At 36.2% G+C, this 20,405-nt stretch overlaps 1 protein-coding gene across 2 annotated transcripts; it reads left to right on the plus strand.

The window, feature by feature from the left end:
- Positions 1-876: 876 nt before the first annotated feature.
- LOC113054965 (GTPase IMAP family member 8-like) lies at positions 877-13,045 on the plus strand. Of its 2 annotated transcripts, none has more exons than XM_026220796.1 (3): positions 877-999; positions 8,279-8,869; positions 9,725-13,045. In XM_026220796.1, exons 1-3 carry the CDS (start codon positions 984-986, stop codon positions 10,927-10,929), a joined length of 1,812 nt encoding a protein of 603 aa, XP_026076581.1. In that variant the 5' UTR covers positions 877-983; the 3' UTR covers positions 10,930-13,045. The 2 variants fall into 2 exon arrangements, with proteins under 2 accessions (XP_026076581.1, XP_026076592.1); XM_026220807.1 differs by lacking the exon at positions 877-999 and adding an exon at positions 1,795-1,823.
- Positions 13,046-20,405: the final 7,360 nt, after the last annotated feature.

Below are 20,405 nucleotides of genomic sequence, written 5' to 3' on the forward strand. Positions count from 1 at the left end.
TATCTAAATCTATCTTTAAATATGATTAAAGTATTTAAAAATAAATGCAATTAAATAATATTTTATTATTATATAATAAAACATTAATAATAAAAAAATACTGCAAAAATATACATTCTCGACAATAATATTAGTTCAAGATTGAGTATTTCATCACTTTTTATTCTGTGATAACCGTCATTAAATATTTTTTCTGATGAAAATGATAGGCCTGTAAACTTATTTCAGAAATCCAAAATGAATAAAACGATTACATTGAAAAACTAATTTTTAACTAGATTTTTATCATCTTGAATATTCTTATTCGTCATTGTCCCAGTAAAGCAAATGTGAAAACAATATCGTCAGAACATAGAACAGTTTTGAAACATGAGGGTGAGTAAATGACAGAATCTTTAATTTTGGGTGAACTATCCCTTTATATAATAATTCAGTATTTTGTAATTGGTATTTTAGTTTGGTTAACAGATGCTAAACTGTTCTAAAACAATAAAATGTACTAAATCAGATCATGCTTCTTTTTTGCATATGTCCACAAATGTGTTCTTGTTTGTGATGTACACGTGATTAAGACGTTTTATTGACTGGACCGATTTTGAACTTTTCTCAAGATGTGTTAAACCTCAGAACACAATTGATTGCCTTTCACAATTTTACACAATGGGTGTGTGATCATTTTATATGCAAGCTTATACACACTCACACACACAAACACTAAAACTATGAATCAGCGCATTTAAACATCCAGAAGACAACAAATGTAGACGTCCAAGGACGTGCAGAAAAGACATGCAATTCACGGCCAGATGACGTCAAAGACATCAGTTCAACTTTCATTTTGGAACTATCTTTCAACCATGACGGGACTTTTCGGAGGGACGTCTTGTCAACGGTCAATAATCGCCCATATGTTTGCTACTGATAAGCGCTTGTTTTTCCCCTCAGCCACATTTCTCACTTGATTGTGAAACTTGAAGGCAGAAATGGCACAACATCTGCGTGAGTATCAAATTATAACAAATTAATGTTTTGTTTAAAGACCCTGTTTTATTAAAGTGTTGCTAGTATAGATGATGGTTTCCATTAGTTAATTTTAACATTTAACATTACAAAGCAAGCAGGGGTGGTAAAAGTACTCAAAAGTTATACTCAAGTAAAAGTAGATGTATCTAAATAAAAAATGACTCCAGTAAAAGTAGAAAGTCCTCCATTCAAACATCACTTGAGTAAAAGTACAAAAGTATCCGATTTAAAATATACTTAAAGGGGGGGGGGGGGGGTGAAATGCTATTTCATGCATACTGAGTTTTTTACACTGTTAAAGAGTTGGATTCCCATGCTAAACATGGACAAAGTTTAAAAAATTAAGTTGTACGTTTGAAGGAGTATTTTTGTTCCAAAAAAACCTCTTCCGGTTTGTCACAAGTTTCGGAAAGTTTTTTTCGAGTATGGCTCTGTGTGACGTTAGATGGAGCGGAATTTCCTTATATGGGTCCTAAGGAACTTCTGCCGGAAGAGTGCGCGCTCCCGTATAGCAGAGCACTGAGAGCACAACAGACTTCACTGATCAGAGCGAGAGCGTCGCGAAAAGTCACAAAAGAAGTGTGTTTTTGGTTGCCAGGGCAAGACAACCCTGCACAGATTACCAAAAGAGAAACAGCATTAAGGGACCAGTGGATGGAGTTTATATTTACAGAGCATCAACGGAGTTGTGCAAGTGTTTTTGTTTTTTCCCTGCATTTCGGATTGCACATCGTTTATTTCTTAAGGATAATGCAGTCCCAACGAAAAAAAGTCACGATCGTGTGTTGGAACCACATGCGGTGAGTAAAACTGCTTCAAATATCTCTGTTGTTAACTTAGCTATCAGCGCGTAAGCACATCAAGTAAACAACATGTGATGTTGTCATTAAACTGCACTTTCCACATGTACAGCTTAAAAAAAAAAAAAAAAAAAAAAAAGACGACATAAAGTGGAACTTAGTCATTTTCCAAAACCGCTAAGCAAATATATACAGTTTCAGTACATACCACATAGCATACTGCCTTTGCTGATGCTGCTCTTGTTAAATTTCAGCCTCTGGATCTGTGTCACAGCTTCCACATGCTCTCAACTCAAAAGCCTACTGGCGCTCGTGATTCTTTAGCTCCGCCCACACGTCACGCCTCTAGGCGCTCGTGTTTTTCCGGGAAAAATCGGTACAGACTATCTTTCTCTTATAAATATAATAAAAATAAAGACTTTTTGGAGTTATGAAGGATGCAGTACTACTCTATAGGTACTCAAGGTTAACAGGATATTGAGTGAAAACGAGCATTTCACCCCCCCTTTAAGTTACGGAAGTAAAAAGTAAATATTCAAATGAACTGTAAATATCAATAATTAAGAAGATCAGTTGTTTTGGGAGTGATATGCAATGTTTTAATTGAACAAATGATGAGATTAGATACTTAAGAATTTGTTAGATTTTCAATCAGAAGAGACAATGAAGAACCTTATCGCAGTATAGGGATTGAACTTTCAATAGACATGTTCCATAACATCATAGCTGCATCAAACAGAAGATGTGCAAGATACAAGGTAAGACTGTTTCAGAATATCAATGAGGAAGAACCACCTCTTTAAAAAGTTCGTTCTCCCCAAAATTAAAATTTTGTCGTACGCATTTTAGGGGCTAAATATCACGTTATTGGTATTGTCGCTTCGACCTGCGGACATGAAAAACAACCACAGACTTGGCAACACTGGTTGGCATATACTACACAGAGCCGTAATTCACTGACAATCTACACAAAATAGATTTTTTTTCTCGATTTTGATTTTGTGTTAGTTGTCGGTGGACTACGGCTCTGTGTAGTAACTGCCGCTCCACCTGAACCAGTGTTGCCAAGTCTGCGGTTGGTTTTCATGTCTACTGATCGAAGAAAACCCAATCCCAATAACTTGATATTTAGCACCTAAAATGTGAATTTTACCAAGGCAACCCTTCCAATAAACGTATATTTTAACCCCGGGAAGCAATTTTTATCGGGGAACCTCCTGGAAACGCGTTTGGGCTAGTTTTGGACTAGTTTTAATAAGCAACTGGTCAGGATTTGTTGTGAAAACCTGGCAACCCTGATCTGAACGCATATGCTGGAAATATATACTACTAATTACAGGAGCGTTACTGATGAGATGAGCATGAAAATCGCATTCGACTGAAATTTCATTCACCCGTGGCAGGCAAAGAAGACATTTCAGCCAAACGGAATCTGAATTCAAACAGATCCTTGAGATATGGCCATGGGTGATCCCTGTCGGGAATCTCAGGATCATTGCGGACAGCAAGAGCTGCACTATCACCTATTTTAGCGGTCATCTTCCACCTCGAACTAACTGCTGCGTGAGCGTATGTTGGCAAAGAACTCGCAAAGTCGCGCGTTCTTTTTTTTCAAAAGAAAACCAAATTTTTCATTGGTTTGTAAAATCAATGTAATAAATACTTGAAGCGGGCATGGGGAAATGTATCGGAGTAAAAAGTAAACTTTGTCTTTAATAAAGTAGTGGAGTAAAAGTGAAAGTAGATGCAAATAAAACATACTCAAGTAAAGTACAGATCCCCGAAAAAAATACTTAAGTAAAGTAGCAAAGTATTTTTACTTCGTTACTTACCTCCACTGAAAGCAAGTCGTGCTGTTTAAAGAGGCACACAGATGGGAAATCTTTACCTGTATTACAGTGTATGATGTAACTGTCCATCAGTATAAACAATGTGCAAATAATTAAACCAAAAAGTACACGATTTATAAAGTTATTGGCTTCTAAAGTAAGGAGTCGACTCTGAATCACTGAAACGAGTCGTTATAGATTTCAAATATTTTGCCCATCTCTATGTACGTCACTAGGAACACTTTGCATAATAATCTCCGCCTACCGTCTTGGGAGAAACTGAACTCTGAACTGACCCACCCCCACCCCCCCCACACAGACGCTCTGGTTGGTGTGATAGCATCATGTCGAGGAGACTGTGTGTTTTTAATTGTAAAGGCAAGTTTGTTTTATTTTCACTGCCAAACAGTGGTGGACGAAGTACACAAATCAAGTACTTGAGTAAAAGTACAGATACGTATAGTAAAATATTACTCCAGTAAAAGTAAAAGTACTCCTTTTTCAATTTTACTCAAGTAAAAGTACAAAAGTACTCAATTTTTTATGTACTTAAGTAAAAAAGTACTGAAAGATAGATGTTTGAAATTTTATATAGGCTACTTGATTTAATTTTATACTAGCACATATTTTTTTTAAAATAATGCTACTGCTCAAAATACCTGGGCCCGTATTCATAAAGATTCTAAGAATCCTCTCAGAAAACTCTTAATTTAGCTTAAAAACTTTTACGTAGGAGTCTTAGCTTAAGAGCGATTCGGGACCGATCTGAGAGCAACTCTGAGTAAGGAAAAGACAAAAACTTTCATCTTAGTGAGGAGGCGGGGTTGACCATATTGCTATGTATGACACAATCTTTTGAAGACTGTGATTGGTTGGTTGTCCAAGAAGGAAAAAAAAGAGTGATTTTAAGTAAAGGGTCTATTCTAATTCTCACTTTGAATTTACATGCCTAATTTTTCCTATTTGACCGTTCTCTCTCTCTCACACACACACACACACACATTATATGTGTGTATATAAATCCTTTTTTTATTTACCATGCTTTTAATTTCCAGACATCGGAGCGTATAGCACAAACTATTAACGGTTCATTCCCCCTGTTTGTGCGCACCTATAAGCCTGCTATATTCATAAATGCAGTTTTTTGAGCATGCAAGGTGGGAATGTCCAGAAACAAAATTAACTGCGACACAATAAGATGTTCTGAAAGTGCTGTAATTGTTTGTGATCACTCTGCTTACAGAAGGTTGTGACAGACCCAAATCATCACTATTGCATTGTTGCATTTTCCCAGTTGCCAAATATCGTAATGTAGTGATTACTTTAATTTATATATTAAATTTTAATTATATAAAAAATTATTATATAATCTATAGCGTCTTATTAACTCCCTGTCATCCATTGTCTGCAACACATTTCTTCTGCCTCTTCGTCTTTCTGCCATTTTCTCCTCTGCTAAAGAAACTCTTAAGTCTCTTAAAAGTCCTTGTCTGTGCTCCTAACAAGTTTTACCTTAAGACCTGTTTTAAGGGTTAAGATGCTTTCTGAATTACTTTTTTCTTTACTAGGATTTTTTCTTTAATTTTAAGAGTAAACGCCCACATTTCTAAGAATTTTCTTAGAATTTTGTCACTAGGAGCTACTTTTTGCATTAAGATTCTTTATGAATACGGGCCCTGGGATTTTTTCCAAAATAACCACTATATGGAGTCAAGATATATTTTTGTTGTTGATATGGACTACATTGACGAGAGTAATATTCACTGTGAAGTTTACACTGTAATGTACCTGAGAGAAAACAGAGATGACCAACTGATTTTCACCAGTAAGAACTAAGTATTTTAAAGTTTGTTGTTTTACAGAACATCACAGTAATATATGACATGATAATAAGGCCTGAAGTTAAGAAGAACATTTTAAGGAAAATATAATTATATTTTCATAATGATTTTTTCCTTCTCAAATCTTGTCTGTGGTGTAAAAACACCCCTGGCCAAACGGGGTGCATCTCTTCCCCTCTTTGATAATAACTGTAGTTACCATGTTCTGAACATCACATCCTTTCTTTTCTCCCCAGATGTAATATATATATATATATATATGTATATATATATATATATATATATATATATATATATATATATATATAGGTGGTTGAATAAAAATATTTGGACATTATTTATAAAAAATTACCTCAAGTTAGCACCAGCAAGCTTGTTAGGTAGACAGTTAGCATCAGCTAGCAATATTTACTTATTTTCAGTACGGTTATGAATAAACATTCATGTCTGTCTACTCGTCTAGTTAATCCAAACAATATAACGTTACTGTTGATAAACAATATAAAAACAGACGTCACATAGTAGCATTTTAATAAAACTGTTAATATTACGGCAGCGGGGAATTTGAACATGCACGGGTTATTTTATATAATCTGTGTTAGTTTAATGTGTGTGTGTGTGTGTGTGTGTGTGTGTGTGTGTTTTTACCTAAAACACAGAGACGCTGATTGATGTGTCTGCTCTGCATCCTCTGCACTCGAGCATTTCAGTGGGCTTAAACAGATCACTCTTTACAGCGGATTTAGTTCCCAAACAACTGACAATTTTGACCTAAATATGATTTTCAGTTACAATAATTAATCCTAAATTTCGACATTAATAACCTACTTTTAGCAACATCAGACGCACGCGCGCTCACAAGATCTCCCGGTTCTTACTTCTGTAGACTCGTACTAAACGGTTCATTTGAATCAGTGAGTGGTCGACTCCAGAACAGCTGCTGCAATCGGATCATTCTAATTCGTAAACGAATCGTTTGGTGCGATTCGCGATCCGATTTAAAGACTCAGTTCGTTCATGATGAATCAGACACCGCTTCTGCGTGTCCGAGCACGTGATATATTATAGGGAGTAACGATATGTTTTATGAAATGTAGTGAAGTAAAAAGTACGATTTTATGCTTTGGAATGTAGTGAAGTAAAAGTAAAAGTTACTCGAAATAAAACTACTCCAGTAAAGTACAGATACTTGACAAATGTACTTAAGTACAGTAACGAAGTAAAGCTACTCCGTTACTGTCCACCACTGCTGCCAAAGAATGAAGATCAGAAGAACCAATGGCTAAAATTCATTTTCACCACAATACCAGAGCAGTACAACAAATCCTTGTTGTGTTCACAACATTTCACTGATGACTGCTTTTCTAATCTCGGTGAGTACAGCGGGATTTTCAAAGCGTTTGGCCATAACGAAAAAAATTATGCAAGAACTTATATATGTGCGAACGTGAAATTGGTATCACATGTAATTGGCATGTTATGGAATTTAACTATGGCAATATATTAACATGATATACAGAGCCGGACAGTAATGGAGTACATTTACTTGAGTACAGTACTTAAGTACAGTTTTGAGGGATCTGTAATTTACTCAAGTATCATTTTTGGGGAGTACTCATGACTTTACTCACGTACATTTGAGAGGTAAATATTGTAGTCTTTACTCCGCTACATTTCTATCCATAACCATAAGTACCTGTTACTTCTTCGGCCCCATCCACACGGAAGACGGACCCCCGATCTTTTTTCCTCTCGTCTCAAGAAATATCCGCATCCACACGAAACCGATTTAGTATACATGCCAGACCAGCATGTGGCACTGTAATTCTGCCACAGAGATACACTTAAAAGGTAGAAGAAGACATGGATTTGATGATAAACCTTGCGCGTGGTACATAAACGAACATGGAACAATACATTTATTAATCCGTGTTAATGTTAGTTAATAAAAAATACAATCGTTCAGTGTTTGTTCATGTTTTTGTTGCTGTTACGTGATGTAGTGGTGTTTGACTAGGGGGGAGACGTGGGCTGATGGTGTTATATTTTCAGAAAATGTATGGATTCGCCGTCCAGACGAAACGCAAAGGTGGCGTTTTCAAATATATCCACTCCGGTTTCAAAACATCGGTTTCACTCTTCCAAAACGCCAGATCCGTGTGGACGAAAATTCCTATCCTCTAAAAAATGTGTGTGTCGAAAAAAGAAAGGAAAAAATAAAAATCTCGGACACCCTATCAAATGTCATTTGATAGTGCAGGAAGGAAGAGGAAGAGGAGGCGGAGGATGATGAGGCGCGTCATGACAGACCTTCAAAGAATAATAAAGATACTTTTTTTTCTGTTCAGTTTTTGTCTTATTTTGTTCTTGTACTATTTTATTGTTTTTGAGTAAATAAATAATGTACATTTCTATATTTTGGACTTTTATTTATGTTGCCTAGCAGCTATGGATTTTAATTTTACTATTATAGGTGAACATATAGGTACATATATACGTGCATATATGTACCTATATAGGTAAATATGTAAATATGTGTAAATATGTGTAAATATATGTGTGCATATGTATATATATATATATATATATGTTCATATATGTGTATATATATATGTGTGCATATATGTACATATATGTACATATAATATAGGAAACCGGTCAATTTTATATATGTCACATATATTAAAATCCTATATCAAAACCTATATTGAAACATATATGTTTATATCGTTTTTTTTTTTCCATGTGGGTATGCTGTCTCACAGTATATACTTCTTAATTTTAGGTCACACATCAGTTATGGAATCAAATGCACATTTAAACCTGATTTTACTGGGGACCGCACAATCTGGAAAGAGTGCGTCAGGAAACACAATACTGGGACGAAAAGTTTTTGTGACAAATGAAAGCCCTTCTTTAGTCACACGAGATGTTGCTGTTGTATCCGGGAACATCTTTGGGATTCCAGTCACTGTTCATGACACACCAAGATTATATGAGAGTCAGATCAACGAGAATCAGATGTCACTCCAATATAAGAGTATTTTCCAGAGTTGTGAATCTGGTCCCTGTGTGTTTCTGCTGGTCATCAAAGCCGACAGATTCTCTGCAGAAGACAGAAGAACTGTGGAGAAGATTGAGGGTTTTTTGGGACCAAACCGCCTGAATAAAACCTGGATTCTCTTCACCAGAGGAGATGAACTAGATAGAGGAAACACGACAATAAAAGAATCTCTTGAGAGAAATGAAGCACTGAAGACACTTGAGAAGTATGATCAGAGATACCATGTCTTCAACAACATGATGAAGAAAGGACCAAGTGACCAGGCCAGACTGCTCCTTGCTAAAATTATCCAAACAACATGTCTGGTAAATGGTGGGTGTTGATAAAAACCAAATATTAATTTAGTTTATAACATAATTTTACTTGTTAATAGCAAAATTCCCCAACACATCTACTTCTGAAATGTTGATGGTCACATTTCAAATAAGAAAAAAATACATTGCAACCAAGGTCAAATTATGAGAAACAGAAATTAATAATTAATTCCTCAGACTATGCAGTCTGTTAATTTACCTCACCTCCCTATTCTAGTCATGTGTTCTTTAGTGATGTCACATCACTGGTACTCTGAAAGCTGCGTGGACAGGACTGTGCGCAAGACAACTGAAGATATTTTAAGTTTCTGTCCCTCCATTGACAGCCTAAGCAACTTTCACTTCAGAGACCCAGAGAGGTGGTGAAACATCATAGATGAAGTACATGTTACTCCAGTGGTTTAGCTGTAATTTTCTGAATCTCTTATTAATGCGCATTGGAGATTGAAGTGGAAGTGTTTGTTTTCACCACACAAAAAGCATTCCCGTCGCTTCAGAAAATGACAGTTAAGCCATGCAGTGGAGTAACTTGCACTACTTCCATGGTGTTTTTAATATCTTTATGGGCCTTTGAAGTTAATTTACTTCTAATATTCATGTTTTCAATAAAGTGTTGTGATTTTAGATTCGGTAAACTAGCAAATTCACTATTCAAACCAGGTCAACTAACTAAATACAATTAGATTTTTTATCAAAATGGGGAAAATGCTAATATAATTTTAGCTAACATTCAGCTGATTCTCTGATATATCTCAGTGCAAGTTTTTGTATGCAACCAACTAACAACTTACATCCGGTAGTGAACTCATAAGCATCTAAATGACTGCTTTCATCTCTTTTGTGTTTAATACAGCATCAGAAGGAGGGATGCTGCCCAGACGGATCACAACAGTCACAACATTCACTCTCGATCTTGATGTCATTAATCATTCAACTAGAAGGATTGTTCTTCTGGGTAAAACTGGTTTTGGCAAGAGTGCATCTGGAAACACAATACTGGGACAGGAAGCGTTTAAATCTGAGATTGACTTAAATTCAGTAACCTTTCAATGTTCAGTGAATCATGCCACTTTTTCAGGAAGATATGTGTCTGTAGTTGATACTCCTGGACTGTTTGACACACGAGATGAGGAGAACACAGATGAGCAGGTAAAGAAAGAGATAGCGAGAAGTGTTTATATGTCCAGTCCTGGACCTCACGCTTTTCTCATTGTGTTCAGAGTAATTGACAGATTCACTGAACATGAGCAGCAGATTCCTCAGATGATTGAGATGATGTTTGGTCAGGAGGTGTTAAAATACTCCATCATTCTCTTCACTCATGGAGATCAGCTGAAAGGAAAGTCCATAGAGAATCTCATTAAGGGAAACAATCGTATGAGACATCTAGTTCAAGAGTGTGGAGGCAGATTTCACGTCTTCAACAATGAAGATCAGAATAACAGAGAGCAGGTGACAGATCTGCTGGAGAAGATTGACACAATGATAGAGAAGAATGGAGGATACTACAGTAATCAGATGTATGAAGATGCTCTGAGATACAGACAGAGAGAGGAAGAATGGAGAAAGAGAGAGGAAGAGAGGAGAAAACAACAAGAGGAGAAAGAAAGAGTCAGATTACAGAAAATCAGATCAGAGTATGAAGCTCAAAGACTTGAAGCAGAGAGACAGAGAGAGGACGAATGGAGAAAACAACAAATAGAGATTGAGAGAGTCAGAATCCAAATGCAGAATATGAGAACAGAGTATGAAGCTCAGAGATCTGAAATGGAAAGACTTAAAGCAGAGAGACAGAGAGAGGAAGAATGGAGAAAACAACAGGAGAGCAGAGCACAAAGTAACCCTGAATTTGAAGAATTTTATAGGCAGTATGAGCGAAGGTTCATTTTTTTAGCTTCTATATCTGGTATGAAACATACTGGTATTGGTGCAGGTGTTGGTGGTGTTCTTGGTGCAGCTCTTGGAGCTATTGGTGGACCTCCTGGTGCAGTTGCTGGTGCAGCTGTTGGTGCAGCTGTTGGTGGAGCTGTTGGTACAATAATACAGTTTTTTAAATGAGTAACGTGGAACAAATTCTCATGGCCACTGGTGTAGGAGTCCTAAAATCACATTCTGACAAAAACCATCCACTCTTCAATTGGGAAAAGACCAGAGAAATAAGTAAAAACATCTTCTTAAATGAATTAATCTTTAGGGCTGTAACTCACCAATAAAATTAAATAGCCAGACTGTACCCCCAGTATTTGATATTTGTGATGCTGCAGATTACGCAGTGCTCAAAAGTTACATTTTTAGGCTTGTCTTCTGCAGTGCTCTAACAGTGCTCATTAATGTCCAAATGAGTGAGATGGACAATCAAATCAAAGAAGCCAGGCCTTTACACAAAAGATGAGCGTGAATTCCAACATGATACTTAGTTTTAATGGTGGAAGAGTGTGTGGTTAAGAGAGGTGTGGGTTGCTAAACATTTTACATTTGACTGTTTTATGATAGAAATGTTTAACGACTGACAGTAAAGCCCAAAGTATATTTCATTTTTCTATGTGTAAATCAAATATTTACAATATTTACACCGAAGCTCATGGACTTGCAGAGACTTCCTCAGGGGCAGGGGTTCAAATGTAAAATAGAGGCAATGTAAATAATTATAAAAATTATATTAAAAATAAATAAATAAATTATAGGTCAAAAGTCTGTATACATTACTAATTTAGATTTAAGATTTAAAAATACATTTAAAATACATATTTTATGCAATGCTGATTTATCGATATTGAAACCTGTGATGCTTTTTTACAGGATTCTCTGATTTAAAAAAAAGTGAAAAAAGAAGAAAAAACAGCATTTATTTAAAATATATGTTTTGTTACAAACTACCATTCAAAAGCTTGAGGTCAGTTTTTTTTTTTTTAGAAATAATTTGTTTTTATTCAGGAAGGATTTGTTAAATTGATAGAAACTGTGATAGTAAAGCTTTATATTGTTAGAAAACATCTCTGTTTTGAATAAAGGCTTTTCTTTTTTTTCTTTTTTTTTATTCATCAATGCACCCCAGAAAAGTAGATTATTAAGCACCACAACTGTTTCCATCACTGATAATAAATCACATATTATAATGATTTCTGAAGGATCATGTGACACTGAAGACTGGAGGAATGATTTAATCTATAAATAAATGATATTTAAAATTATCTAAAGATAGAAAAACATTATTTTGATATTGTGATAATATTTAACAATATTAAATTTTTTCCTATATTTTTTTTCCTATATTTTTTTACTATATTCATTACTTGTATAATGCTGCATAATTATATACATTTTTTAAAATAAAAGTAATTTTACGCCAGCCTACACTTCACATAACAGGCCTATAGGTGGCACCTATGATATTTTCATGAAATGCTGATTGGTGTTGGTTAGGGATTTTGTACACATCATCATGTTAATTAGAATTCATATGTATTTTGTTTTATTGACCACAATATCATTGCTATTTGTCTGAGAGGGGCACTTTTGAATAATTTTGAAAAAGGGCAGGGGCTTGTGCCCCCAAAGCCCAGTACATTAACTAATTTCTCTATCTAATGCTGTCACCTCACGTGACCAAAAAAAAAACAAAAAAAACATATGACTCAAACCCGAAGACTCGAGAGATTAACTTATCAATACTTTCTGGTTTAGACTGCATTTGTTATGCTTATGGGGCTGTCACGCGATGAACGAGTGACAAAGTATACTTCATTTAATAGTGTACATGAACGCTGGCAGTCAACACACTCTACAAATCTTCCTCTTAGTTCAGAGTCTGTACTATATTTCTACAGAAGTTATGACCAATAAAATGTCTTTTAAAATTGCAGCAATATCTTAAAACTCTCATGTCTGATTAGTTCTCTTCTGTATCAGCAGCCAATGAGTTTGTAGGTCTACACTCAAATACTTGGCTAGTGCTTGCCGTAGCAGTTGCAGCGTACATTTGAAACCCTCCACCTTCCCCAGCTCCACCTGTATAGATCTGCTATGGAGTGATTTAGTATGTTTTATGGAGTTTATTCATATATGTTAAATCTGCAGTAGCAGTGTTTCCTACATGCTCACAGCAGTATGTTGTGAATGTTTTGAGCAGCAGCAGAGTATCAGATCTATTCTGCCAAGACCACATACATTAACATTGACTACGTTTACATGCAGCCAATAACCCGTTCAAAACCGGGATATTAGCAATAACCCGGTCGCGCACGGCCATGTAAACACTGGCAAAAATCCGGGATATTATACCTGGGGTACCCCTTTTCTAACCCGAATATTTGGTCGGCATATCCCCATCAAAATGTGTGTTCTGCGCATGTTCTATTCGCAAGGAATCTTGGTCTTTTGAGTCTTTGGATACAGGAAGAAGAATCGGAAATGACGCATATTGCGTATTATGTCCAGACGCTAACCGTGCATCGCCGTTTACATCGGGATATTGGCGACTGATTACACATACCATGTATACAGGAGTAACTCTCTCTGCTCACGCATGTAAACGGGTTATCCTGAATGTTTCAGAAACCCGAATATTGACCTTAACCCGACCATAACCCGAATTTTAACAGCTTGTAAACGTAGTCAATGTCATGTTCATTAATTACCATGCCAATCTTTTTTCAGTAATTTCTAAAACATATAAAATGTTGAATGTCATTATGCTTATAAGGTTTAAAGCGTGTGAAGCCATTTTTGAAATTTTATTCCGTTTTGCTTTTTGTTGAAATTACATTTTTGTTGCTGATTTCACATCTCTCATCTCAATTTTAATTTGTTATTTCTTCTACAGCATCTGTTAGACCATTTAACCTGTCATTAATTAATTTGATTAATTAATCTAGTTTGAATGTTTTGTATGATTTTCTCTGACTGATTTCTGTATCTTGTGATGCTTTTAATCAACTTTTTGCACTGCCTGCAACAAATGAAATAAATATGTATGAATTCATGCTGCATATTTCCTCTGAAGTAAATGTCTCTTAATTTAATAATATTGAAACATTTACATTGGAAAACATTATGCACATTTACAGAGACAATTAATGTTATTAAATGAATTACTCCTCTTGTTGTTTAACTTTATTGCCCCCCTTAGGAGAAACTAGTTTTGCAGCAGTAAGTCACAACACATACAGACAATACATCATCTACAGACAAATAAAAACTATACTGAAAACTGCAGTTGAATTAAGAAATCATCAAACTAATAGCCACTGAATCAGAAGAACCTTTAAAACATTTTGTTGCTCTGAGGCCAGCAATTGAAATTCCTTTAGCAAATGATTGTCCAAATTTATTAAAATTGAATGTGGTTTCGTTAAAACTGGTCTATAAAAAAATTCAATGGGTTGACTTTGACTCATTCTTCATAACTTTCCCTGGCACTTTGACAAGATCATTTAACCTATTTAACAGTGTGATACAGATTTCAATACAGAATGAAAACACTGATTCAATAAAAGACTTAAAGTTAAAAATAATGTCAACATTTTGGTGCATATATTGAATGCTCACACCTTCCTTCCCTTTAAAGTTAATTTTGTCATCGATCATAATCACAAGATATTTATGATTGTCAGTCAACTTGATATCCTTGATATCCGTGCCCTCGATCCTGTTCATCATTATCAAGGAGTCATCTGCATATTTGACACCTACATATGAATTACAACAATCATTTGTGTAGATGATATATAATTCCTACAGTATATTCTGTGGCTCAGTGGTAGAGCATTGCGTTAGCAGCACTGTATGTTGCATCAGATAAAAGTGTCTACTAAATGTAAAGTGTCACCTTTATTCATATAGCGCTTTCAACAAAATACATTGCGTCAAAGCAACTGAGCAACATTCATTAGTAAAACAGTGTGTCAATAATGCAAAATGATAGTTAAAGGCAGTTCATCATTGAATTCAGTGATGTCATCTCTGTTCAGTTAAATAGTGTCTGTGCATTTATTTGCAATCAAGTCAATGATATCGCTGTAGATGAAGTGTCCCCAACTAAGCAAGCCAGAGGCGACAGCGGCAAGGAACCAAAACTCCATCGGTGACAGAATGGAGAAAAAAACCTTGGGAGAAACCAGGCTCAGTTGGGGGGCCAGTTCTCCTCTGACCAGACGGAACCAGTAGTTCAATTCCAGACTGCAGCAAAGTCAGATTGTGCAGAAGAATCATCTGTTTCCTGTGGTCTTGTCCTGGTGCTCCTCTGAGACAAGGTCTTTACAGGGTATCTGTATCTGGGGCTCTAGTTGTCCTGGTCTCCGCTGTCTTTCAGGGCAGTAGAGGTCCTTTCTAGGTGCTGATCCACCATCTGGTCTGGATACGTACTGGATCCGGGTGACTGCAGTGACCCTCTGATCTGGACACAGACTGGATCTGGTGGCCACGGTGACCTCGGAATAAGAGAGAAACAGACTAATATTAGCGTAGATGCCATTCTTCTAATGATGTAGCAAGTACATTGGGTGTTATGGGAAGTGTTTCCGGTTCCGGTTTACCTAATTAATGCAGCCTAAAAATCCTTTAACGGATGTGGATATTAAAAGCATATTAGTATGTTATGTGTATGCCAGGTTAAAGAGATGGGTCTTTAATCTAGATTTAAACTGCAAGAGTGTGTCTGCCTCACGAACAATGTTAGGTAGGTTATTCCAGAGTTTATTGAAGTTGTTCTGAGGTTTTGGATATGCTAAGGAATTTGGATACATCAGGAAGATAGCTTAAAAAGCATCGATACTTGTAACAAGAAGTAGAATTCACAATTTTGGCTATATGAAGTTTGCACAGAACTAAATAATGATCTGAGATATCATCACTTGGCTGCATAATTTCAACACTATCAACATCAATTCCATGTGACAGTATTAAATCTAGAGTATGATTTCAACAATGAGTAGAATGTAAATATAACAAAGATGACAAACAACATCCCTGTGGAAGAGGGGAGCCTGTGGAACAAACCAACTGTGCCTGTGGCTTTATGGTGTTAAAAGCATAAGACAAATCAGTGAACACCAGGCTGGCAGATTTTTTTTTTTTCTCTCTAAATGTTTATTTACCAGATTTAAAACAAAGGATAGCATTCTTCACATAGGGAAATTGTTTTAATTGTTTCCACCAGGAAACAAAGCCAAAGCTTTCTTGTTTACTGTAACAATGAGCAGGATTTTCTGAAGTATGCAAAGATGCTGTACTTTTTGCAGTAAATAAGAATGATGTTCTTGAATGAACTGGATGCTGGTCTGTTATTCCAGTAACACTGACTTTACATTTTCAGTCCATGATGTTGAACAAAACTGTGATTGGTTGCTTAGTAAACTGTGATGAAGTCCAGACCTGCTGTCATCAGTCTGAACAGATGGTCTGGCTATGCGAGTCTAGGCTAATATTTCTGCACATACCATTTAAACTTTGTAACTTTGTTCCAATGGAACTTCTTCCAGAACTTCTTCCTTTTGACTGATTTATTTTTACTAACCACCAGATGGTGCTGTTTTTGACATTCCCGAAGCTTTGAATCCTTTCCCAGAATAGATTGGAAACATTCCACTTTCTTTGGAAATAGACTCATTCTCCAACTCCCTCAGAGTTTATTAATTTAGTTTTACCATTTTCAAATCCATTCAGCCGATCTCTGGACTCAGCACTTTTAGCATAGCTTAGCATACACCAGAATCCTATTAGAAAAATAAATATAAAAGAAGGGAGAAACAAGAGAGAAAAAAACAATTAGTCACTGTCCTCTGGGTCCCCACATGGTATATCCAGGCAGTTGCTCCTCTTATCTCGTGCCAGCCACTGTTTCCGTTTAACCAATCATACAGCAAATAATGTCACAATATGTCCCTGCCGACATACCCCACCATGTTATTTAGGGCAGGAAGAGCCCTCCACAAATTACAATACTTCATTTTTAAACCATAAATGTAGTTTGTCAAATGTAAAGGTCAATAAAAAAAAATGCATCAATAATAAAATCCACAGCAGTAGAAAATAGCTCTCCTCAAAATGGCAAGGGGTTTTGGGCCTGCTCTTATGCACCTCCTACCACCTGCGGGCGTACACGGTGCGATTTTTGCTCTCGTACGAGTTGGCATGCAATTTTTATCAATCGTGTGGAAATCGGGTATGCTTGTATGGTCGCGGCTCGTATCATCTGCGATGAATTACGAGCCGAGTAGAGTGGCTTACGAGCACTTCCCGACCTCCCGATCACTTTTAAACATGTCTTAAAAGTTTGTGAGCTATCGGTTTGAATTCGTGCCATTTGTGCTGTTGAACGAGCCGATTTGTTGATTTATCTGAAGTTGACCAATCACGAACTAGGAAAACCACAGAAGAAGAAAGACGAAGATGGCAGTGCCACGGCGAATGTGGACTATTGACCAGGAGGATAAACTCGATGAAGTCTGACAGGAACAGCGAGCGCTGTATGAGGTTTCTAGCAAAGTTTGGTTCATTTGGTTTACGAGGGCACAGGAATTGTCCTCACAAACCATTTTTACATTGTAATACCTATTTCAGATATTTATAAACCATATACAAGAACACACACACAGGGTAACCAAAAGTCCCGGTTTCCTATTGCTGAAAAATAACGTGTAACATGTAGGAAACAGTCACTGCTCGTATCAATATTTTATATGCAGTTATGAGAGAGGGAGAGCAGTTATATTAGGCGCGTTCCACTTGAAGCACCGCTGCACGCACAGAATGATCACCAGTATGACATCAAAGTACGGCGAGAGCGATTCGAATGCATTGGATATGTGCGCTCTCATATCGCTCTCGCGGTAATGTCATACAGTGATCCTTCTGTGCGTGCAGCATTGCTTCAAGTCGAACGCGTCTATAAACTTCGTGCGATTGCTTCTGGAATTTGCAGGTTGTAAAATCGTGTCGTATATCATCTTGTCCGTACGATTTTCAGATAAACTCACTCGTGCCGTGTGCGTGGACATACGATCTTCCGACCATCCGGTAACCTTCCGACCAACCTTCAAGGTAATACACATCTCACAGCAGTGCCACACAAGGATTAAGGCTGCACATCAAGAACCTGGGTTAAGTGGCTGAACGTAGAGCTCAACTTCAGAAACATGCCGCTCTTACTATGTCACTGCAACAACTATTTATACATTCTTGGTCACATTACTTACCATTGGCACCTCAAATTCATTACTGGCCAATCTTCTCCAACATCATATTTGTATATGTAATGTAATGTCATATGTATTTTTAATGTTTATTGTGTCTATGTATGTGAAACATTTGAATGACTTATAAAGGTAAAGGGTTTTTGTTGAAGTATGCTACAGTGTAATTTTGACCATAATAATGTATACCAAATATAACTCAATAACAAACACAATATATAAAAATACTAGACACACAGGTCACACTCAAACAACTTCCCTGTGCAAAGGATAATGGGGGCTGAAGTGTCCAAAAGTATCTTCCTGTATGATTTTTCTTGTGAGTGACACCAAATACAGAAAGGCATGAGGCCCTGGACTGCAGAGGACAAGACTATTCGCCATTTCTTTGGCTAAATCTTCAGTTGTAGCCTACCCTTCGAGATCGTTCATTTTGAAGGGCCCTTTAAAGTGACCAGTTTTGAACACTTATGTTTGGAACAACTCTTCAATATGCCAGCCATGATAGTGTTCACTCGGAAGTGCCCTTCGGAGGGCGATACTGAGCTACACAGAAGTCTTACAATTGTGTTTCGCTGACGTTGCTGTCTGTTGGCCTGTCATCAAATCATAGATTTTTTTATTATTTTTTTTCATGGAGGTAATCGGGATTAGTTAGGTTTAGACAGGTGGATTTTATAAAACTGAATAAGGCTAAGGCTAAATTCTTGAACAACTAGAGGAATGACTAAATAATCCTAAACCAATGATAAAATAAACACACATGCACATTCAATTATATTCTGTTCCATCACTACTATTTTCCAGCTAGTTATTATAGACTGTAGTGTGCCTCACTTGGTTAAAGTCTATCCTAAATACAAAAATAAATCTATTATTTGATGGTCACATAATTTATTTATTTATTATTATTTTTTGTAAGCTATCATTTGAACTTAAAATAATTAATAAAAAAGAGTAAAGGAGAATAAATGATCTTGCATTATCAACACAATGAAATATCCATATAAAGTGTGATATCAAGGGAAAGTGTGGTGAAGACGCAGCAAAAAGTACACTAAACACACCCACACAAAAATTAAAAATAATCACTACACTAAAAAGAAAGAAACACTATATTATTGTAAGAAATGTTGGAAATACAGTGATAATAATATTGACACAGTGTCTGGGTTGTGTTCCCTGGGTTTCCACTAGGTGTCCTCCTTTCCTACGGTGTCTGTCACTTTATGAACTGTCTGTTCCCTTATTTGGTCACCTTCCTCCTTGTTTGGGTTAATTGATTATTCCCCACCTGTCTCCAGTTCCCTCATTACCTTCTGTGTATTTATACCCGGTCTGTCTGAGTATGTGTCACGGAGTCCTTGTCTAATGTCATTCTGTAGTCTTGATCCTGCCTTGTGTTTTGTCTGTTCTTGTTCATTTGGATTCTCTGGTTTTGACCCTGCCGGACTGTTTACCCTTTTGGATTGCCCCTTAATAAATATCTTACCTGCACTTGGATCTCTCCGTGTTTCCTGTATCACCGAACGTGACAAATATTACAAGGCTGGCCCCCAGTGGTTGCATAGGGAAGTTCAGAGAATTTCAAGCAGAATCAGTAGCCTACAGTTGTTTACTATTGTACTGCATGAGAACTTAAATTATAATAAGGAAAGTCATTATAAAAAAAAAAAATTGTGAAATTAACCGATAAATCATCTGTGTTAACAAAAATGTTGTACTTTCAAGTTTCATGGTACTTTTCAATGGCTGTCATGGGAGATGGTGAGTCTAAATAAGTTAATTGTTTTAGCAGACACCGAGTGAAAGCCTGAGTCCTGACAGTGTTTTTAAGGGTGAACACCTCCTTTTCTTCAAATGTTTAGAGAAAGAAAGAAAGAAAGAAAGCAGACAATTAATGTTTAGATTCTAGAATCTGAATATCTCTCAGATCTCATTAAACCACAAGTGGCTTATATAATTGTGGAATAGTCTGGCTTTTTATTAAAAAAACTAAAATACACATTTGAACCAAATGAAACCAAACTACATCAGCAGCTTCACAGTTTAAAAAAAAAAAAAAAACCTTGACCTTAACTTAAAAAATGTACAAATGCAAATAATAACAATAATAATAAAAAATACAAAAGTTCACTTATCTTTTTGTTATCTAATTTGTACTGGCTAAGTTAAGTTGCATTTACTTAGAATATTAATTATTTCAAGTTGAAAAATGTAGTTATTTGAATATATAAAGTTTTTACAATGCATGGCTATACTGATTACCATGATGCATCACAATTTAAACATCTTTTTTTTTTTTTCTTCTTTTTTTTTAAATATTCCTTCATGTACCTCTGT

This window comes from Carassius auratus, chromosome 3 (genome assembly GCF_003368295.1).
Source record: "Carassius auratus strain Wakin chromosome 3, ASM336829v1, whole genome shotgun sequence".
Classification (NCBI taxonomy): domain Eukaryota; kingdom Metazoa; phylum Chordata; class Actinopteri; order Cypriniformes; family Cyprinidae; genus Carassius; species Carassius auratus.